This window comes from Squalius cephalus (assembly GCF_949319135.1).
Source record: "Squalius cephalus genome assembly, chromosome: 1".
NCBI classification, from domain to species: domain Eukaryota; kingdom Metazoa; phylum Chordata; class Actinopteri; order Cypriniformes; family Leuciscidae; genus Squalius; species Squalius cephalus.
Window position 1 is genome coordinate 5131979 of NC_137122.1, and position 24200 is coordinate 5156178.

The window sequence follows — 24200 nt, forward strand, 5'->3', positions numbered from 1 at the left end:
CAAAGTGATCAGTTCTACTACACTAGTGGCGAGACGGATCACAAAACTTATCACGGATCCGTGGTTTGATTAAAGTCAATTTTATTTTAAAATGTGCTACTTTGGCTGGCTCATGATATAGCACGTGACTACGTGGCGGCGAGATCAAAGTGTGTCGCAACTGTCATATTTAACGGCTCTGGTAATAGCATATCAACACTTGAGTGTTGAAAGGAAGGCAGCCTTCAGCATATTACTGAAGCGGGAATAAACATCACAATCTGATTATCTGTTTCTATGATGACAAGCAGAGTTAGTGTCCCAGTCACACCACTGAGAATGGCCGAAGTTACACATACGGTGTTTCACTCAATTGAGGCTAAAGCAAAGGTTTTTTTGATAACTCACTCACTCTTGAGCGTCTGGCGCGAGTGATTTAAATTCAATGTAAAGACGCGTTTATACGCGCGTCTAGAGGTCCTGCGGTCCTCCAGTTCGCACGCATGAGGCAAATTAACTAACACGAGATAATGCATCTGTCTTTTCTATCATTTCCCTGTAGCTCAGCATCACGATTTAAAGATAGAGTTATTATTACTTTAACAGCAGTAGTAAAACTGGGCCATTTAATTTTGCCATTCATAAATAAGTGTTTTGACATGTCTAGCCGAGTGGCAATGGTACTGGGAGGGGGATTTAATTATTGCATGTTTTTTCGTTGTGCATGATCACAGTTCATCTGTGTGGGGAAAATAAGCTATTAGAGTAAAAATATTGCGTTAAGCTACTTCATGAGTTAATAAGAAAAATTATTTACAATTCCTGCAAATGCAGTGATGAAGTTCATGTTCTCATGATTTTTTTTTCACAAATCGCTCCCAATGATGACACGCACAACTCGATGGGTACTGGCTGAGCAAGTTCAGCATCACTGAAGATTAAACATTAAAACATAGCACTCATATTCATGAATGAATGTGTATTATATTATTAGGGTTGCTAATGTAAGAGTTAGTCCTAGACCTGCAATTTACCTCATCAGCTCTAGACCTCGGCTAGATGGTAAAAAATATTTAGAATAGGCCCTAGTGGCTGAGTTTGCAAGCTACACAGTGTAGCTAAACATGTAACGTTAGCTGCTAACGTTAGTGCAACAACCATACAAAGACTATTTTAAACAAAACTAGGTGGGACACTTTCAAACAGTATATCAATCACTGTCTAACGCCAGCTAGCTTTGGGTTGCCACCTTCCATGCATACTAACGTTAGTTGAAGTTGTACAGGAGGTTGTATGATGAACAAGCAGTTACAAGCTAATTAGCGATTAGCAAGCTAATAATATAATACAGATTAACTCATGAATATGAGTGCTATTTTTTAATGTTTAATCTTCATTGATGCTGAACTTGCTCAGCCAGCTACCCATCGAGTTGTGTGTGTCATCATCTTACCCAAACATTGGAGTGTCCGTGCTCAAATAAGGCAGAGGAGGCATCTATGCCGGTGAACCGAACAATGGTGTAATGATTCAGTTCGACTCCCAAGACAAGACGATGCTCACCCGACTGGCCAATAGGAACGTGGCCCCGCCCATGACACAATTCTTACAGTCAAAGCAGAATCCTGACACGAGAGCAAGAAATTGCATCGAGAGCAAAGAAAAGCGTTTTGAGAGAAACACTTTTTTTTTAGAGAAAATGTTTTCACACTGATAGCAAAAAATATATATTTGAGAGTTTTTTTCAAAGTATTTTGAGAGAGATTTTTTTTTCAGAAATAATTTTAAAAAATTCTAATTTATATATATTTTTTTGTTCTGAGAAAATACTTTCTCTCAAAACTTTTTTTAGTCTCAAATATTCTTTTTTCTCTCATGTAATGCTTTTTTTGCTATCAGTGTGATAACTTTTTCTCTCAAACTTTTTTTTTTCCTCTCAGATAATTTATTTTATCGCATGTAATAAAGACACAATTCTAGCTCCATAGTTTTTTAGCCCCAGTCCGTCCCTGCATGATGGTAGCACTCCAGTGGGATACATATTAAAGTGACTCTGAGCAAAAAAGAGGTTAAAAGTAAAATTAAAGACTTAATAAACAACAAATGGCAAGAAGTATGGAACAGTGATAACAAGTAGGAAATGGAAGAAGCGTTTTTAGGAATAGAAAAGAAGATACAATTATTTATCGTATTCGAATGGGGCACACTAGACTAAATCATTTGTTGTTCAAAATAGGAAAACATAAAACGGGTAAATGTAATTATTGTGATGATCAGGCAGAAACAATTGAACATGTTTTAATAAAATGTATAAAATATGTAAAAGAAAGGTTAGAACTTATGAAGTAAGAAAATTGGGTGTTGTATTAATATGGAAAGCCTATTGAAAATGCATGCAGAACAAGATAAAATATATAGTGGTTTAAAATAATATACAATTCTTAAATATATATCCTTTTTTCTTCACTATATTGTTTAAGTTGTTAATTTCTAAACGCTTATTAGTGCTTCACACTCCAGTCTAGTTGGTGGCGGTAATGCACCGAAAGTTGGTTTGTCAACCGCCATAAAAACTCCACTAGAAGAAGAAGAATGCGTTCGCTACTTTCCCATTGGAAATAGTTGGCAACATTGTTTCCCTCATTGAGAGTTTCACCGTCGAGTCTTCTGAGGTGAAGAGAGCAGTTCACGGTATTTCTCATATTTACACAACCATCACACACACTTTATACAGTTTGATTAAGCGACAGGCTCATTTCTGTAGTGTTTTCATCGATCACAGCGATACTTGTGCGTCTTTTCTGGCGTCTTCCTTCTGAAATAAACATTTAGTGCAGCAGCAGCGAGCATGAGGAGAATATGTTGAGTTCATTCAGACCTGAGCGAGTTTGTGTTCGTTTGTGTGATTGTCTCGATGTTTGGAGTGAGAACTGTTACTGAATGTCAAGAGTTAAGGTTTGTGAGGGAAATTGATGGGAATCGATCTCAAGTGTTATACTGATAAGTTACTTTACGTTGAGTCTATAATGAGCAACGTGAGACATTTAAAATCAACTATTAAATGTTAATATTAATAAATGACTAGTGTTTTACTATTGGAACAATAGTGCTTTGTGATGCTCTTTATTTTTAAACATTTTATGATCATTGTCATTTTCAGCGCACATGAAATATTTTAATGATTTAAGTACTTCGTGATTGTCATAAAATCTAACTATATTTAGATTCAAATGTACATATTATGCTTCTGTAATTATGTTTCTGTACAGCAGTTTTACAGGCTTTTATCATGTATCCTGACTCAAATAATGTGTTTCTAACAGCAAACACTCAGAATAAAGTGAGATGATCTGCTGATGATCCTGAATGGCTTGTTGAATGAGTGTTGATAGTCTGAGGCTCATCAATATTAACAGATCTGCTGAAAACACTCTTTATTTCATGACAATAGTTCCTGTTTTCACCTCATTTATTAGATCTCCTGAAATTCGTCATCAGTGAAGCTCCTCCCACAGCAATTCTCCAATAAATGCTTGAAAACAAGTGAAGACGAGCATCAGAGCATCAGGAAGAGCTGAAATCTGCAAAGACTGAGTTTATTAAAGAGGACAGAGAGAACATGAGTGATCCAGAACCCTGCAGAATGAAACACACTGAAGATCCTGAAGAACAAAGAGGTTGGTGTTTATTCTTCATTCATTCATGATCCTGAAGAACATTCATGTTAGAAACATTCAAGCACTTCATCAGATTTAGAAACAGTTAAACTATGAAACGGTACAGAATGTTCTGGGTTTTTCTTCAACAAATGGTCAGTAAAGGGAGGTTTGAGACATTTTTATATTGATTGTCAATATCAGATCAAGATAAATACAATTTTAACTGTTTTATTTTACATTTATTTTATATCTGGGTCCCAATTTGCAACAAGGTTACCAGAATTTTAGTCATTTTCAATATAGTTTACTAAATTATTTTTTTTAGGAATAATCAGTAAACACTAAGTTACTGTTGAAGTTGTATTTGTCAAATATCATACAAGTTATTCATAACTATAGATATTCTTCTTATAATAACCTTGGTAACAGGGTTGATGAATGTGATCAACGTAGGGGTGTGCGATATTGACAAAAAAATGTTATCTCAATATTTTGGGGGATTTTGCCGATAAAGATGATCAGATTTGTAAAATATTGCACTCAGGAAAAAACTATGTATGTAAACTAGGGCTGCATCTAACGATTATTTTTGTTGTCGATTAATCTATTGATTATTTCTTCGATTAGTCGACTAATCTAACGATTATTTTTCCGATTAATCTAATGATTATTTTTGGGATTAGCTGATTTATCCATTGGCAAACTTTCCAATAAATAATAAGTACAACAATATATCAGCTGTATTTTGAAGAGGGTAGTGCATCTGTATATTGTTTTAACATTTTATGAAATAGTACCATTAGTTAAAAATAAAGTTTAAAATGCTTCCCGTTCGCATATTTCTTAATAAAATGACAAATACCCTTTCTGAAATACATTTTTGTTGTCATCATTCATAGATTTCATGTAAGATACAGACACATTCCTAAAAGCTGACATCTGTTCATCACGATCTCACAAATCTGTTATTATCAATGAAACTGGCTGCACAATGAATCTTTCATAATATCTACACTGTGTTTGCTATAATCAGATGATTTGCCAGTATGCAGAATTCAGCACTGAACAAAAGTCCTATCTGAGGGTGCCCCCCCCCCCCTAAAATATCATTAAAATATGTGTATTGAAAATAATTTAATGATTTATACTTAAAATAGTTGTGTAAAAAGTAAAACAATAACAAAAAACAACAACAAAAAACGTTTTAAACATTTTGATTCCCCCTCCCTTAATCTAATATAATATCACATGAATATTTTCTTCATTTCTCCATTTCTTCATTTCTCATTTCTTCATTTTTCTTAGTTTTTCTTTCTTCAGTGCAGTTTTTCTCCAGATATTAGCATAACAAATGTGATTTTGATTTTATAAAAGTTTAATAAACAAGAAGTTGATGTACATTAAGTGATGTATATTTTACAGAACGTTTTGCCAGTTTTAGCTCTATTTCACCAACGAAAATAGTTAAAAAATTGTAAAAGCATCTAAATGCCACTTCAAATGCAGCTTCTGTGTTTCCTCTCCATTGCAAATATTTTGTTGATACAGTCCTTTTGTGTCTTATTATAATTTAATTTGATTACATTTATGAAATTTACACAAAAGATGATGCATGCATAATTAGGTTTAAAAATAAATGTATTAAAGGTAAAAGGTCTGTCCCAGATGAAACCTAAAATACTATGTTAAGGAAGCAAGATAATTTAATAATTATTATGCGGTAGGGCTGGGTATTGTTAGGAATTAACACAATTCGATTTAGATTCTTGAGGCTTCGATTCGATTCGATTCGATATTGATTTATTATCTTCGATATCGATTCAATAATAAGTAAACACAAGTAATTAAGTACCTGAGTATATTTTTAAATTATGTGTGCAGTATTACCAATGTTTAAGAACAAATTGACCCCAGTATGTTTCCTGTCATGGTTTATTTAGCAGAACAAACTGTACAATATTGTACATGTGTTGAATACAAAACACAACTGTAACAAACAGGTGCTTTATTAACACCACTAAAGTGCATGTAACTGTAAGTAGTAGAAAGTATATTTCTTTCTTCCTATACATTCAAGTTATAAAATAAATGTAAACATAAGCACAAAATGTGCATACTCATAAAAAAAGTGCAAACATAGATATTATAACATTACAAAGTGCTATTTTGTCAACACAATAAATAACACTGCCAATTAAAAGTTCCTATTTTTGCCCTTCGAAATATTACGATAGTTAAAAGACATGGCTACAAGTGAGACTGTCTATCGTGATTCTGTACTATTCTGCTAGTTGAAAATGTATTATGCAGTAACATAATATTACTCTGAGAGAGTGTGTGTGGTGATTTGTGCATACAGGTCAGCGCGGCCATCACTCGTCAAGTTCGCAGAGAGCTTATTCAGTCTTTAAATTCTGATTTTGGCCGCCTCTCAAATGGGTTAAACCATAGATATATTGCCTATGAAGTTCAAGTAAATGCGCTAGAAAATCCGCGCTCATTCAAGGATGTGCATTTATTGCATTAACGGAGAAAGCGCCGACGCCTGCATGATTTCATCTGATGGAAGCATATTATAATTCATCAGTTTCTTGAGAGCAGAACGAACGAGCCTTTATTGACGTTTTTAAATCTGAAAACTCCAAAAAGCAACGAAATTGTCAGACATCCATTAGTGCATGTTCACAGAGGAAAACAACTGAAATACAGCGCTGGTTGTTCTCTCGAACGATACAGATACAGATTTGACTCACTTCTGCAGCCGCTTGCTTGTACAACGCTGAACGCTCTCACTAGAGTGTTGCCCACAGCGCCGCCACTGGCCGGCGAGCTGAATCGATTCATAGGATTTGATGAATCGATATTGAATTGAGAAACAAATAATTGCAATGCATTGATGAATCGATATTTTTACCCAGCCCTATTATGCGGCTTTCATTAGTACAGGCTTTAGAAATTGGAAAAAAGCCATTGAAAAATGTACAGCACACCAGACCTCCCAAGCCCACCGACATTATGTGACTGTGAGTAGGGCTGGGTAAAATAAAATAAAATGGGTATCGAAAAAAGTATCGTTCAGGAACCGGTATCGAAATCAAGGTATCAGTATCGGTATTGGTATCGAAATTTTTGGAACGATACCCAGCCCTAACTGTGAGTGCACATCAGTCAAACCCAATCAGTGCCCAGTTATCCAGTGCATGAGGTAAACAGCAGGAGGTGGCAAGACATTGCTTGAAGAGAATTGTTAGCTCTGTACGGCATGTGGCAAGGCAGGGACAATCTTTAAGTGGCCATACTGATGAAAGTGGGAATCTGTATCAGCTCCTGAAACTTAGGACAGAAGAGGATGATCCCATTTTATTGAAATGGTTAACAGATCGCACCATTGCACACACAAGCCCTAAATCACAGAATGAAATCCTGAAAATTATGGCCAATACAATAATCCGAGGCATTGCAAGTGAGATTAGGTCTCCAGCCCTTGTTCAGTTTTCTGTAGTAGTTGATGGTACCCAGGATATTTCTGGTGTTGAGCAGGAAAGTGTCTGTCTGCGCTATGTGGACCATGACCTTGTTCTACATGAGGAATTTATTGGATTATACAGTTTGTCAGAGACAACAGGCCAGGGCATTGCCAAGATGGTAACTGATGTGCTGTTGAGGCTCAATCTGCCCGTGTCTGCTTTACGTGGGCAGAGTTACGATGGCGCCTCAAACATGGCAGGAAAGTACAGCGGTGCACAGGCAATAGTGAGGGAACAGAAGCCATTAGCCCTCTACAGTGAGAAAAATAAGTATTTGAACACCCTGCTATTTTGCAAGTTCTCCCACTTAGAAATCATGGAGGGGTCTGAAATTGTCATCGTAGGTGCATGTCCACTGTGAGAGACATAATCTAAAAAAAAAAAAAATCCAGAAATCACAATGTATGATTTTTTAACTATTTATTTGTATGATACAGCTGCAAATAAGTATTTGAACACCTAAGAAAATCAATGTTAATATTTGGTACAGTAGCCTTTGTTTGCAATTACAGAGGTCAAACGTTTCCTGTAGTTTTTCACCAGGTTTGCACACACTGCAGGAGGGATTTTGGCCCACTCCTCCACACAGATCTTCTCTAGATCAGTCAGGTTTCTGGGCTGTTGCTGAGAAACACGGAGTTTGAGCTCCCTCCAAAGATTCTCTATTGGGTTTAGGTCTGGAGACTGGCTAGGCCACGCCAGAACCTTGATATGCTTCTTACAGAGCCACTCCTTGGTTATCCTGGCTGTGTGCTTCGGTTCATTGTCATGTTGGAAGACCCAGCCTCGACCCATCTTCAATGCTCTAACTGAGGGAAGGAGGTTGTTTCCCCAAAATCTGACAATACATGGCCCCGGTCATCCTCCACTTAATACAGTGCAGTCGCCCTGTCCCATGGGCAGAAAAAAAAACCCAAAGCATGATGCTACCCCCCCATGCTTCACAGTAGGGATTGTGTTCTTGGGATGGTACTCATTATTCTTCTTCCTCCAAACACGTTTAGTGGAATTATGATCAAAAAGTTATATTTTGGTCTCATCTGACCACATGACTTTCTCCCATGACTCCTCTGGATCATCCAAATGGTCATTGGCAAACTTAAGACGGGCCTTGACGTGCTGGTTTAAGCAGGGGAACTTTCCGTGCCATGCATGATTTCAAACCATGACGTTTAGTGTATTACCAACAGTAACCTTGGAAACGGTGGTCCCAGCTCTTTTCAGGTCATTGACCAGCCCCTCCCATGTAGTTCTGGGCTGATTTCTCACCTTTCTTAGGATCATTGAGACCCCACGAGGTGAGATCTTGCATGGAGCCCCAGTCCGAGGGAGATTGACAGTCATGTTTAGCTTCTTCCATTTTCTAATGATTGCTCCAACAGTGGACCTTTTTTCACCAAGCTGCTTGGCAGTTTCCCCGTAGCCCTTTCCTTGTGGAGGTGTACAATTTTGTCTCTAGTGTCTTTGGACAGCTCTTTGGTCTTGGCCATGTTAGTAGTTGGATTCTTACTGTTTGTATGGGGTGGACAGGTGTCTTTATGCAGCTAATGACCTCAAACAGGTGCATCTAATTTAGGATAATAAATGGAGTGGAGGTGGACATTTTAAAGGCAGACTAACAGGTCTTTGAGGGTCAGAATTCTAGCTGATAGACAGGTGTTCAAATACTTATTTGCAGCTGTATCATACAAATAAATACTTAAAAAAATCATATAATGTGATTTCTGGATTTTATTTTTAGATTATGTCTCTCACAGTGGACATGCACCTACGATGACAATTTCAGACCCCTCCATGATTTCCAAGTGGGAGAACTTGCAAAATAGCAGGGTGTTCAAATACTTATTTTCCTCACTGTATGTGCATTTTGGTGCACAATGTGTCAATCTAATCACACAGGCTGGCTGCTCCGCCTTGCCAATGATCTGGGACTGCCTTTCTTGGGTCCACCAGTTAGGCATCCTTTTTAGCCAGTCAGGAAAATTTAAGAGAATGTTTAAGAACATAGTTACCTCTGAAAATGTACCCATCACCACACTGAAACCCCTTTGCCCAACCAGGTGGACTGTGCGCAATTCTGCTTTAATAGCTTTGCTAGGGCAGTATGAGCGGGTACTGCCTAGAGGAGATGGCAAAAAGTACATCTAGGACAGCTTCAACTGCCAGTGGCTTATTAGACTGTGTTGGGCCTCACACTTACTTCTGCTGTTGTTGGAGAGCTTGAGTGCCTAAACATTTCACTGCAGAAGAAGACCCAGACTGTCTCTGGTATGCAGGCTGCAGTAGATTGTGTCCGATCCTCTCTTCAGGGAAAGAGAAATGACAAGAACTATCTTGAACTGTATGAGAAAGCTACAGCATTGGTTGACTCCACTGAATCAGTTGACTCTATTGAGACAGCAAATTCAAGGAGCTTTGCTGGCAAAGCAGTGGATCATTACAGGGCAGAGTTCTTTAAAGTATTGGATTGTGTGGAGGTTCAGTTTGGTGACCGTTTCAATCAAAACAGTCTAAAGAAAAACTTTGAGAGTGTCCTTTTGACCGGGGTGTTAACTGATTTAATAGTGGAGTACCCTGAGTTGCATAGAGGTTCTCTCTCAGTACAGTTGCCCCTCTTTCGCCAGAAATACTCCTGTAGCAGCAGTGGAGAGGCAGCAGAGGTCCTAAGGGGAATGCCAGTGTAGGTTCGGGGGTTGTTTGACCAAGTTGAGGTCCTGGTCAGAATTTTGTTGGTGGTGCCAGTGTCCTCATCTGAAGCTGAGAAGAGCGTCAGTGCATTGTGGAGACTGAAGACGTGGCTAAGGGCTACAATGGGCCAAGACAGACTCAACAGTCTTTTAGTCAGCAATGTGCACAAAGACAGGCTGGACAGCCTTAACATAAACAAGATATGCCAAGAGTTTGTGGGGCCCAGTGATACCAGGAAAAATACATTTGGTACTTTTGTTTAGTGCCTGTCCTGTCATGCAAGTTTGATTTAAATTATAGCTATGTTTTATTACTACATACAGCGGGGGATATAAGTATTGAACACGTCGTCATTTTTCTCAGTAAATATATTTCCAAAGGTGCTATTGACATGAAATTTTCACCAGATGTTGGTAACAACCCAAGTAAGCCATACATACAAAGAAACAAACAAAAATAAGTTCAGAAATTAAGTTATTCAATTCAATTCAAATTTATTTGTATAGCGCTTTTCACAATACATATTGTTTCAAAGCAGCTTTACAGAAAGTGCATTTCAGAAATGTACATAGATAAATACAGTTAGTTAATCATGTATTGATTTAGGGCATAAACATATCGCCAGCGTCGAGTCGTCTCTTCACAGGCGCCGAGTCGTCTCTGCACGGGTGTTGGAGACTCTGTAGTTTCCATGAGAGGCTGGATACAAACTGGGGCTGACGATCTGTATTTACCTCGGGACTAGCGTCCCGAGATAACTACAGAAAAGCATATGGGAAATAATTAGCGTAGCTGCTGTTCTTAATATTAATGCATTCAATCTGATTCAACTGTAGTATAAAAGGTAAGTATTATGTGAATGCTTGGCTAAAGAGATGCGTCTTTAATCTAGTTTTAAACTGGGACAGCGAGTCTGAGCCTCGAACAATATCAGGAAGGCCATTCCAGAGTTTAGGAGCTAAATGTGAAAACGCCCTCCCTCCTTTAGTGGACTTAGATATCCTAGGAATGACCAGAAGCCTCGAATTTAGTGATCTTAAAGAGCGTGATGGATTGTAGGGCGATAGAAGTTCCGTTAAATACACGGGAGCTAAACCATTTAGGGCTTTATAGGTCAGTAGTAATACTTTGTAATTGATACGGAACTTTATAGGTAACCAATGTAGAGACGACAGAATTGGTGTTATATGATCATATTTTCTTGATCTAGTAAGAACTCTAGCGGCTGCATTTTGGACTAACTGTAGCTTGTTTATTGAGGATGCAGGACAACCAGCTAATAAAGCATTACAGTAATCTAGTCTCGAGGTCATGAATGCATGAACTAACTTTTCTGCATCAGAAACAGATAGCATGTTACGTAGCTTAGCAATGTTTCTAAGGTGGAAAAAGGCTGTTCTTGTAACATATGAAATATGATTTTTAAAAGACAAGTTGCGGTCTAATATAACACCCAGGTCTTTTACTGTAGAGGATAGAGTAACAGGACACCCTTCTAAATTAAAGTTGTATTGTAAGAGGTTTTGTGGGCAGTTTTTTGGACTAATAAGTAATACCTCCGTTTTATCTGAATTTAATAGCAGAAAATTACATGTCATCCAGTATTTTATATCTTTAACACATTTCTGTTAATTTAGATAATTTATTGTTTTCATCTGGTCGTGATGAAATATATAATTGAGTGTCATCAGCATAACAGTGGAAATTAATTCCATGTTTTCTTATATTACCAAGTGGTAGCATATATATTGAGAATAGCAGAGGGCCTAACACAGATCCTTGCGGTACACCGTAGTTTACTGACGTTATCTTCGATTTTTCCCCATTTACGCAGACAAAATGGTAACGGTCTGATAAGTACGATCTAAACCAGTTTAATGCCTGTCCCTGAAAACCAGTGTAGTTTTGTAGTCGGTCTAAGAGTATTTTGTGATCTATAGTGTCGAACGCAGCACTAAGATCGAGTAAAACTAGTATTGAGATAAAGCCTTGGTCAGAAGCTAGAAGTAAATCATTTGTAATTTTAACGAGCGCAGTTTCTGTGCTATGATGCGGTCTGAATCGTGTGTAATATGTGTAATAATGTGAAATGACACAGGGAAAAAGTATTGAACACATGAAGAAAGGGAGGCGCAAAAAGGCAAAAGCCAAGACAACTGCTGAAAACTTACAGTAATTAAAAAGCAATCCAGCCCCTTGTCAGTGGAAATTATTAACAGCTGGTTCAGTCCCAAATGATGGCCTACAAAAAGGTCTCATTGCCAAGGTGTCACACAAGACACATCTCATGATGGGTAAAAGCAAAGAGCTGTCTCAAGACCTTCGCAACCTAATTGTTGCAAAACATAATGATGACATTGGTTATAGGTGCCATTCTAAGCTTCTGAATGTTCCAGTGAGCGCTGTTGGGGCCATAATACGGAAGTGGAAAGACAATAATTCCACCATAAATTTGCCTCAACCAGTGCTCCTCGCAAGATTTCTGACAGAGGAGTGAAAAGAATAATCAGAAGAGTTGTCCAAGAGCCAACACCAAATTGTATGATGTTTTTAGGGTAATGTGCACTGCCATTTCTCCTCCAAATATGGTGTGTATTATGGCATCCAAGCAGTTCAATTTTGCTCTCATGTGACCACACTATATTCTCCCAGTATTTCACTGGCTTTTCCAAATGTTGTGCAGCAAACTTTAAATGAGCTTCAACATGCTTTTTTTCAGTAATGGAGTCTTGCGTGGTGAGCGTGCATACAGGCCATGGCAGTGGAGTGCATTACTTGCTGTTTTCTTTGAGAACACAGTACCTGCTATCTGCAGGTCTTTTTGAAGCTCTCCACAAGTGATCCTTGGCTCTTGGACAACTCTTCTGGTTATTCTTTTCACTCCTCTGATTATTCTTTTCACTCCTCTATCACTAAAGTTAAGTAGCCTATACACTGTGACAAGAGCCAAAAATAAATAAATTATAATAATAATAATAATAATAATAATAATAATGATGATGACGCATGCAAAACAGAGAGAAAAGACTACCATAATATAATAATTATTCATGGTTTGCTACAATTACATGATTTCTGGTGTGATAGCCTATTTTGGTAGCCTGGCTAATGCCAGATGGTCTGGGAACCACATGTTCATTTTCTCGTATTTGAGGCGTGGTTTACGAATGCCCAGAGCCGTTTATTGGGAGCTACAAATGTCTATCAAATGCGCCTGTACGGACTTCCGGTTATGGCGGCGCTAGAGTGAAACGTAGTGCACGGAGCTCCCGAATAATTTAATCTTAATAATCCTACCTAAAGGCTTTTCAGACGACGAAAGTACTTTCTTTAGTACAACAACTTTGTAGCTCTTTGAACATCCTGATAAATATGCCGAATTCAAAGAAAACGGACAAGAAGGAAGATGCTCAAGATATGAGACTGCAGTTATCGGACCCTCCGCCATGGTTTCATGCAGAAATGGAAAAGGGATTTCTCAGAATTCAGGAGTTAATTGATGGACGCCTGAATAAATTCGCAGAATCCTTGGAGAAAATGAGCAATGAACTACATTCAACAAATTTGAGAAAATTTCACACGGATGTCGCGGATGTCAAGTTGGCTGTTGACGGCAAAATCAAACAGTTGAAAGACAAAATTGATGAACTCGAAAATCAATCTCGCCGTCAGAATCTACGTCTTATAGGTTTCCCTGAGGGAGTGGAAGGGAGAAACCCAGTGGACTTTATGAAGGAATGGCTGCCTAAGATTCTGGGGAAGGAGGACGAGATCTACGAAATTGAAAGAGCTCATCGCACTTTGCAACAATGACCAGCGGAAAATGGCAAGCCACGGGCTATTCTGATTCGTCTACTCCGGTATGGAGTCACACTTAAGATTCTCAATGCGGCAAGAGAAAAGGGCAAGCTCACCTATGGCAACTCTACTATTATGATATTTCGTGACATGTCATCGACATTGTTCAGAAAGCGACGATTTCAGCACAATCAAAAGACACTTACGCAATAACGACGTCACTTATGCGATGCTTCATCCCGCGACGTTGAGGATTCAGCTGCCGGAGGGACAAAGATCCTTCAACTCCGAAGCATCAGCAGACACTTGATTGCTGGGTAAAACACTAGCCAATGGCATCTCAAAGCATTCCAGGGATCCACACTAAACTCCACTAATCACCCAAAAACTGTAAAAGAATAACTGTACCAAAGTTACAGGGGTGAGTGGATTTTCTTTTCAATGAACATTAACGGAAAAAAACTCTGTCAATGGTGAGTAAGCCTATTTAAAAAAATAAATAATAAAAAAAAAAAACGGTTCAAGAAGAACGTGGCTCTATTTATAGGCTACTTTGGACATTGAGCAGCCTCGTTACGGTTTAGCCTACTAAAATATGTGAATTTCGGGATTCTAGGATTGTTCAAAATATTTGATTTGTTAGCTGGAAAGTACGTAATTTAAGTTTAACGTTTGGTAGGTTTGATAGTACATCTAACGTTACTTGGGAGTTAGGTAGGATGGAAGAGGAAGTCCAGTTCGACTGCATGTTGCGGTGCACAATCAGTCATGGGGGTTTAAAGTTTCACACTTCGTTTGGGGAAGTGGTGGGAGTGATAGGGGGAGGTAGACAGAACACAGCTTACGGTAGAGATAATCTCTTAAGATCTAAATGCGAATATAACAAATAATATACAGTTAATGTCAACTACACTGAAGTACAAGTATGTTACGTGGAATGTCAATGGGTTAAATCAAAAACTTAAAAGGAAAAAAGTCATGCTATATCTTAGAAAACATAATATTGGAATTGCTTTGCTACAAGAAACGCATTTGACCGATTCTGAACATCAAAATCTTAAAAAGCAGTGGCCTGGACAGGTTCTCTTTTCTTCCTTCACATCACAATCCAGAGGGGTGGCTATACTAATTGATAAAAATGTACCCTTTCAAATGGAATCTGTTGATAAAGACAAATCTGGTAGATATATTATTTTAAGAGGAATAATTGCTATGCAGAGAATAACACTGGTAAATGTATATCGTCCTGAAATGGAGGGTGCTGATTTTATTCACAATCTATTTTTCAAACTTGCATGTCCTATGGCAGAACTAATGATTGGAGGGGACTTTAATGTAGTCATGGACCCAGTATTAGATAGATCGTCTACCAAAGTGTCAGCATTAAGTCAAGTTGCCTTAGCTTTAAAATACGAACTATCAAGTTTTAATTTAATTGACATATGGAGATTTAAGAATAAAACAAAAAAAAGAGTATTCGTTCTACTCGCATAGGCATAATAATTACTCCAGAATTTACTATTTTTTCGTTCCAAAAGCAAAGGACTATTTGATTGAATTATGTGAATATCTACCAAGAATATTGTCAGATCATGCCCCTTTACTTATATCAGTGCAACACCCTTCGGAACTGCCGAATTGTAAGCTTTGGTGATTCAGCAACCATTTACTGAACAGTCCAGAAGCGGTGAGCTTCATAAATAATAATATAGACAACTTTATGATTACAAACAGGAATTCTGCTTCTTCGGGCATAGTATGGGAGGCATGAAAGCATTTTTACGGGGCCAAATTATCAATTATTCTTCCAGTATGAAAAAACAATATAATAAAAAGTTACAATTACTCGAGAAAGAAATTTTAACAATAGAAAGAGAGCGTTTTAAGACTAAAGATGGCCAGATGTTTCTACAATTGCAATAAAAAAAATTGGAATACAATATTATGATTTCCAAAGAAGCCGAAAATGCGCTTATTAGAACACGGCAGAAATATTATGAACATGGGGATAAGATTGGAAAGGTGTTAGTGTGGCAGATAAGAAAATAAGAAATTAGTAAAACTATTACTACAATATGTTCGCCAGGCAAAAAAAGTATTAAGCACCCTAAATTGACTAACCAAGAATTCTTAGATTTCTATAAATTACTGTACAAGTCTCAAGGAGTAGATGAAGAAGAAATCCAAAAGTTTGTAAGCAAACTGGAAATCCCAGTCTTATGTGATAATGACCGAGAAGGACTCGAGAAAGAAATTTCGAAAGAAGAGATTCATTTTGCAGTTATCACACTGGCTGGAGGTAAAACACCTGGTTTAGACGGTTTCTCTATGGATTTTTTAAAAACTTTTTTCCCGAAATTAGCTGATCCGATGCTTTCAATGTATACTGAGGCAATTCATAAAAAAGAATTACCAGAGACTTTAAATCAGGCTTTAATTACAGTTTTGCTAAAACCTGGCAAAGACCCGAATCTACCTACCTCATACCGACCAATCTCACTGCTCAATTCGGATTATAAAATTCTCACTAAAATGATTGCGCTACGTTTAGAACAGGTTTTGCCCACTTTAATTCACATGAATCAAACTGGATTTATTAAAAATAGATCCTCCTTTGATAACATACGAAGGTTTATGAATATTATTTATTCGGCGGAACAAACTGACTCTGCGATGGTTGCTCTTTCTTTGGACGCAGAGAAAGCTTTCGACGAAGTAGAATGGCCTTATTTAATAGCTATCTTGCAAAAAATGAATTTCGGTCCTAAATTTATTGATATGATTCGTATGTTGTATAGGTGTCCTTCGGCAGCCGTCCATACTAACTCCGATTTATTTTCGCACTTTAATTTGTCAATGGGAACTAGACAGGGGATGTCCTTTGTCTCCACTACTTTTTGCACTGGCTGTGGAGCCCCTGGCCATTGCCATACGGGCACACGAATCAATCTCTGGGCTAGAGGTAGGAGGCTATGTACACAAAATTTCATTGTACGCGGATGATGTAATATTATATCTTACTAACCCTGAATCATCACTACCTACCTTATCTCAATTATTAGAAAACTTTAGAAAAATATCTGGATATAAAATTAATTTAAATAAAAGTGTTATGATGCCATTGAATTTGGCTGCGGAGAAAATGCCTTTAAATAACATCCCTTTTTCATGGAATCCAGATAAGATAGTTTACTTAGGACTAGATATTCCTTCAAAGTTGGAAGAAGCATATTCGTTGAATTACTCCCCATTACTTAAAAAGGTAACGAGAGACTTGGAAAGATGGAACTCACTACCATTATCGTTAATTGGCAGAATAAATTGCATAAAAATGAACGTCCTTCCTAAATTTTTTGATTTATTTCAAACTCTTCCGCTCTATGTCCCAATAAAGTTTTTTAATACTCTTAATAGCTTGATTAGAAAATTTATTTGGAATAATAAAACTCCGAGGGTTAAACTTAAGACATTAAATATGGCATTTAAAAAAGGTGGATTACAACTCCCAGATTTTTTGCTTTATTTCTGGGCAGCACAAATGAGAGCGATATGGTTTTGGCAGATGAATAGGACATCTCCGCCTGCATGGATGCAAATTGAAAAATATCATGCAGGGGAAATGCCTCTAGACAAGGCTTTATTCATTCCCATGACTTGTGTTAAGAAGGTGGTCAGTAACCCATTTATTAGACACACCTGTAAATTGGGGTTTGAGATCAAGAAAAAATGTAAATGGCTATTACCAGTTTACAACAATACTCCATTTCATTGCAACCCAGCTCTTCCTGAGGTACTAAGAGATGGGGTAACACAATATTGGTACAAAAAGGGCATTCACGTGTTTGGAGATCTATATGAGGAGGACACACTTATGACATTTGAACAACTGAGAGCAAAGTTCTCTCTTCCTGTAAAACATTTTTTTAATATTTCCAGGTGAGACATTATATAACTACATTACAAGGAGGTCATTTGAGGCCCCTCTCCTCACTCGTATTAGACAATATTATAAGAGAGAAAAAAGGGTCCAAAGGTTTTGTGTCTTACATGTATACCAACTTCAGTGACTTATATGGGGAAGATGTATCATCTTCTAGACTTAAATGGGAAAAAGATCTAGAATGTACTTTTGAACAAGATACCTGGGAATCTGTCTGTAAAAATGCTTTAACATTTTCATATAACAGTAGACACAGATTAATACAGTTTAATATTATACATAGGGTATATTATACACCGGAAAGTTTACACAAGATAAGTGAGTCATATTCAGAATGTTGTCCAAGATGTAAAACAGAGGTTAGTTCATTATTGCATATGTTTTGGACTTGTTCGGAACTTGAAAACTATTGGAGAAATATAATACAAACTATTGACAAGATTATTAAGGTTAAGCTTTCATTTGACCCGAGATTTATATTACTGGGAGATGAATCAGCCCTCCAACTTGATCAAAGGAAGAATTTATGTTTTGTTAAGATGGCTCTTATAGCAGCAAAGAAATGTATAGCTACACATTGGAAATCAGAAGAACCACCCAGTCATGTTGTATGGCTTAGAGAACTTTCGTCCTATGTGCCTGTTGAAAAGATAATGTTTAATATTTAAAAAAAATCATTGATGTTCGAAAAGACATGGGGCAGATTTATCGAATATATTAATAATTTAAATGTCACATTGATTGAAAATGCTGATGTGATAATGTAACCCTTCTCTACTTTAACTTATGAAAACCTCTCTCTTACATACCAGCTGAGTGCCTTGTAATACTGTCCATTTGAGTGTTCTGTCTATTTGGGGGTGGGACAGGGGTGGGAGGGTGTTTAGAAAAGATTGTTTACTTGTATACTGAATTGTTCATGTGAAAAATAATAAATATATTGATAAAAAAAAAAAAAAAAAATGCGCCTGTACGTAGCTCATAGCCAATCGTTTCAATTATACCAGATGACGCATGTAGAGCGACAGAAATTCGATGAGGAAGAAGACGTTGGGTCAGAGATTTATGTGTACATGATGGCGTTCAGCTATCACTATCTAAGGCTGCACTGAAAGGTAACTTATGTTGGATCCATAGATATAAACAAACTGCTTCAGTGTGTCGCATAGACGTAGTCATCATCTTGCTGCTCCCTGTTCTGTGATTGGTTCCCATTGTTGAGGGGAAAATCTGGTGTCAGCAAGGCAGCATGGGGACACCCAGACTACTATATTGGGGATTTTGACCGTGATCCCATGCAATTAGCACAATATTAGGTCAATCACAATCCCTCACGGAATGTCCCCACCTCTGGTGACACGCAGCGATCTGATATCTCATTGTTTGGGGTTACCATGGTGAAGCCATCAGATCTATGTTTCCGTGCCGCACTCTGTTGCGTTGGGTCCCGCGGGAGTGCAGGTCTCTACCCCTTCATTCGCCATGAACTTGTTCGTTTCTTTTATTATTTTATGCAATCAGAAACCCTCAAACCGGCAAAAAAATGTTCAAGCTGCTGAAAGCCTGTTTCCTCTGTTCTAGTGACTTTTATATTATAAAGGCTATTTTACCTTTTAGTCTTTAAATCGTAGACTTCGTTTACAGTAGAATCATTTGTTTACATTAGGGCCGCTCCGACGCGTCATTCATTATTTACATTTAAATATCGAGTAATGGAAGCTTCTGCTCCCGCTCATGCTGAAAATGACAGACCACAATCATCCAAAGTATGGGAATACTTTAAACTATGGCCGAACAGAAAGGTGCTTTGTTTACTATGCAAACTATGCCCCATTCGGCGACAATAAAATGGACTTTAATTTATAACTTCAACTTAAATCTGTCAACAAAGCTTTCAGTGCATTTGCCAGTTTTTAAAAGTTGTGTATGCACATGTAGGTAATGAATGAAATGAAATTTAATATTTTTTTCTTTTATGTCAGACCCGATGGAAGAGAGCGAGGAGAGAGAAGAACTGAGTGAAGTGAAGGAGGAACATCATGTCCAACCTGGAGGAAAACCTTTGAGTCGCTCAAAGACTAAAAAGACATTTTTAAAGAAAAGAAGAGCCAAGACATCTTTCACCTGCGCTCAGTGTGGGAAGAGTATCACAACCAAACGAGGTCTTGAGCGTCACATGAGGATCCACACTGGAGAGAAGCCGTTCACATGTGATCAATGTGGAAAGAGATTCTTATGCAAAGATAATCTTAAGAGTCACATGAGGATCCACACCGGAGAGAAGCCGTTCTCATGTGATCAATGTGGCAAAACATTTCTTAGGTCATCAAACCTGAAGTCACACCTGACAGTTCATATGAAGGAGAAGCCGCATTCATGTTCTGTGTGTGGAAAGAGTTTTTCAGTGCTGCAATATTTACACACACATCAGAAAATAATGCACACTGGTGTGAGAGAGTACATGTGCTTTGAGTGTGAGAAGACTTTTATTACAGCAAACTGTTTAAAACGGCACCAGATAATTCACACTGGAGAAAAACCTTACAAGTGTTCACACTGTGACAAGAGATTCAGTCGATCAGAACATCTGAAAACACATGAGATGATCCACACTGGAGAGAAGCCGTTCTCATGTGATCAATGTGGCAAAACATTTCTTAGGTCATCAGAGCTGAAGACACACCTGAGAGTTCATACTGGAGAGAAGCCGTTCTCATGTGATCAATGTGGAAAGAGTTTCAGTCAATCATCACACCTTAATGTTCACATGAAAATCCACACCAGAGTGAAGCCGTTCTCATGTGATCAATGTGGCAAAACATTTCTTAGTGCATCAGCCCTGAAGACACACCTGACAGTTCATACGAAGCCGCATTCATGTTCTGTGTGTGGAAAGAGTTTTTCGCTGCAGCAATCTTTACATACACATGAGAGAACTCACACTGGTGTGAGAGAGTACATGTGCTTTGAGTGTGAGAAGACTTTTACTACAGCGGACGGTTTAAAACAGCACCAGAGAATTCACACTGGAGAAAAACCTTACAAGTGTTCACACTGTGACAAGAGATTCAGTCAGTCATCAAATCTGAGATCACATGAGAGGATCCACACTGGAGTAAAACCTTACAAGTGTTCACACTGTGACAAGAGATTCAATCAGTCAGCACATATGAAAACACATGAGAGGATCCACAGCAGAGAGAAGCCGCACACGTGTGATCAGTGTGGGAAGAGTTTCTCTTTTAAAAGTGACCTGAAGCTACACATGAAGATCCATGCAGTGGAGAAACCACATCACCTCAGTCTGAGATCACAGTAGCTCATCTTTATGTGCTGAGAAACGAAAAAGTTAGTTTCCCAACAGCCACGATGAGCGACAGGACATTTTCACATTAACACGAATGTTCGGCACCAAATTCACATGAGATTTGTCTGTTCAGACCAATGCAAAAAAATGTCAGTAAATGCTGTGTCAATCTCTGACAGTAGGTGGCGCTCATGGAAAAACTGTGCATCTTTCTGGCCGTTTCTCAATATGCGTTCTTGTCTGTACATGTGTTCTTGTGAAACGTCATCAGTCGCTGCCCAAGTACTGTCCCAATACACAAGTTTGAATTTTGGCAAGAACGGTTAAAAGTCCCGGAAGTGTTCTTGACACGCCCATTTTACCGAGGATGCATCGGTTGGTAACTTGTGTGAACTTGACGGCAGAAATATCCCAGCATTCATTTCGGCATTCGAGGAAAGAGAGGCAGGTTAATACAGCAAGTCGTTTTTCATCACTAAATTCACTTCTGAGAACATTTGATGCGAGAAATCAACTGTAGATTTCAAATATTGGCATTTTCACGAAATTTATGGCAAATCGAAAATGTGCTCAAACGTTTTCGGAAGTGAGAATCTCCATAAGCGTTGCTTTATTGTTATGAATATACATTACATTGTAGTGTACAGTAGTAGAGTAATCCCTTGAGCTGAGGGTAGGCTTGGGCGATAAAGCCTGGCTGTTAGCGTCAATAATTCTCGTTATGTTTGGGTACTGCATACGGCGTCTGTGCGGGGGTATTATTGCGCAATACCAGCAAGAACACATCATCTCAAACTGTCAGCAGCGTTCTGTGTGCTCGTCACCTTGTGAGTTCATTCTTCCAAGAACAATTAGCAAGAGCGTTCTCCCCAAGAACACATGTCCATTCTTTGCATTCTTGGTTTTGAGAAACAAGGTCTGTTTCTGACTCCCGCTTGTCATACTTGCTACACACTGCAATTTTTGGCATTTCTATAAGATTATAAATCATTATATGTTCATACTTAATTTACATGCTTTGTTCATAGACTCTACCTCTATGTAATCCCTCCCCTCTTTGAGAAGTATAATTACACTGAATACTGTATTAGATTTAGACTTTGGAAGAACTGCAGCCATGTCAATGTGAAGTCCTCAATAAAGAATAACTTCTTGAATGTGATCCCAAAGTCTCCTGGTCTTCGATTCTGAGTTTCCAACAGACGTAATGACATAATGGACATAAATGTAGACTGTACAGTGATTACTGTACTGTCCAAAATTCTACAATGTGTACCGGGCAAGAAAGAACATCAAACAGTATTTTCATGTCTTCAAACAGCCATTTGTATTGTTGTATTTGTTATGGGGCAGGTCACTCATGCACGTTGAATTATTTTGCAGTACCCACGACCTTAGCGTTGCAAGCGCCAACACACACTGTTTGAGCTACAGGAGAAGATAACTGACTAGAAGATAATTACACATAAGCCACCAAAATTCATCAACTAACCATTTAGAAATGTCCTGTTGCATTCTACATGTGGTCACTTCTTGAGTCTATCCATCATTCTCTGACTCTGGTTTGAAAAGGCTAAAAGTTTTTTAAATGTTTAGTGTTATAAATGTGCCTGTATATATTCATATTAAAAATGCTTTTATGTATAGTCATGTATTAATTAAGTTATTAAATGTAATGCAGTAATCTTTTTGTTTAGAAGTTATGGCAGTTCATTTTGCATTTATATTAATACTAAATATTTTGCTACTGTTTTTGATAACACATAAAATAAGTTTATGAAAAATAAAAAAATCAGTATATATTTTCATAATTTTTCAGGAATTGCTTAAAACGCTTGTAAGTCTGAACCAGAATGTCAATATATTTTATTATTTCGCATATTATGGTGAAAAGTAAAAAAAAAAGTTAAAGGTAAAGTTAAAAAAGCACCATGTATAATAAATATTTTTGAGTCTAACAAACAAGTAGCCCTTCTAGATTATTTTATCCCTTGAGGTAGCCCTCGCACACAAAAAGGTTGGAGACCCCTGGTAGGCTATATAGTAACTATATGTGTTATAATTACAAGTTTGTGTAATTTGGGGTTTCTGTGGCCAGTGACATTTCATTATTTGTATTTCATTATATATATATATATATATATTTGAAGGCTGAGGCTTCATTAATAGACACAACCCCAATTAAAGCTGCAAGCAGCGATGAAAGGGCCCTCGCACCCGTGCCATCAACCCGTGCCACAACAGTGCATGGTTGGGAAATGTACATTTAAGGAGGCATATATAGTAAGAGAATGTCAAAGTCAGTTACAAAATGTTTTGTATAATGGTGATAATAGCATGCTTCATGACTCAGCTAAGTGTTGCTAGCATGTTTAGTCTGTTTCTAGCATGCTTAGTACACAATAATTATGTGGTTAGTACTGCATTACTGTGTTAACCATGTAAGTTTCTGTTGCCAGTAGGTGGCGTTATGACTATAACTGAATATGAGCATGGATGTGTGTTCAGGACAGAACTCTTATCAAACGTGTGAAGTTTGGTGCAAATTGGACATTGCCTTCTTGAGTAACAACAAAGTCATGTTTCATTGAATTAGCGTTCTTTAGCACTTAGCTAAGCATTGTTAGCATGTTTTAACATGTTTTTTAGCATGTTTAGAACTCAATGGCATTTTTAACATGTTGCTAGAACGGCATCGTGTTAAACATGTCACTTCCTGTTTCCAGTAGGTGGCGCTATTACTATAACTGAACATTCTCATGTAGATGTGTTCAGGCCATGACTCTTATCAAAAGTGTGAAGTTTGGGGCAGATTGGACATTCCATGCCTGAGTTACAGCAAATTCCTATTTAACTGCAATAATAGCATGCTTTAGCACTTAGCTAAGAGTTTGCTAGCATGTTTTAGCGTGTTTCTAGTATGCTGTTAGCATGCTTAACACTTGCTGGCACTTTGTTATATGTTATTAGGAGTCCATAACAGTGTTAAACATGTCACTTCCTGTTGCCAGCAGGTGGCGCTATGACTGTAACTGAATATAAGCATGGTCATGTGTTCAGGACAGAACGCTTATAAAAAGTGTGAAGTTTGGGGCTGATTGGACATTCCATGCCTGAGTTACAGCAAATTCATATTTAATTGCAGCAATATCATTCTTTAGCACTTAGCTAAGTGTTTGCTAGCATGTTTTAGCGTGTTTCTAGTATGTTGTTAGCATGCTTAACACTTGCTGGCATTTTTTTAAATGTTATTAGGAGTCCATAACAGTGTTAAACATGTCACTTCCTGTTGCCAGCAGGTG

General features: G+C 37.8%; 2 protein-coding genes across 5 annotated transcripts in view; both read left to right on the plus strand.

Annotated features, from left to right (window-relative positions):
• LOC307156254 (uncharacterized protein) overlaps positions 1-22491 on the plus strand; it is a 166677-nt gene extending 144186 nt beyond the window's left edge. Inside the window, exons 1-3 of one of the 3 annotated variants that reach the window (XM_079867548.1) lie at positions 2560-2651; positions 3456-3656; positions 19574-22491. In XM_079867548.1, coding sequence (XP_079723674.1) covers positions 3599-3656; positions 19574-20910 — 1395 coding nt within the window. In that variant the 5' untranslated portion in view covers positions 2560-2651; positions 3456-3598 and the 3' untranslated portion in view covers positions 20911-22491. Of the gene's footprint in view, positions 1-2559; positions 2671-3455; positions 3657-19573 lie in introns of those variants that run through there. The other 2 variants (XM_079867550.1, XM_079867549.1) reach the window with 2 other exon arrangements.
• LOC307156367 (uncharacterized protein) overlaps positions 1-24200 on the plus strand; it is a 1306365-nt gene that overhangs the window by 1213898 nt on the left and 68267 nt on the right. The window lies entirely within an intron of this gene.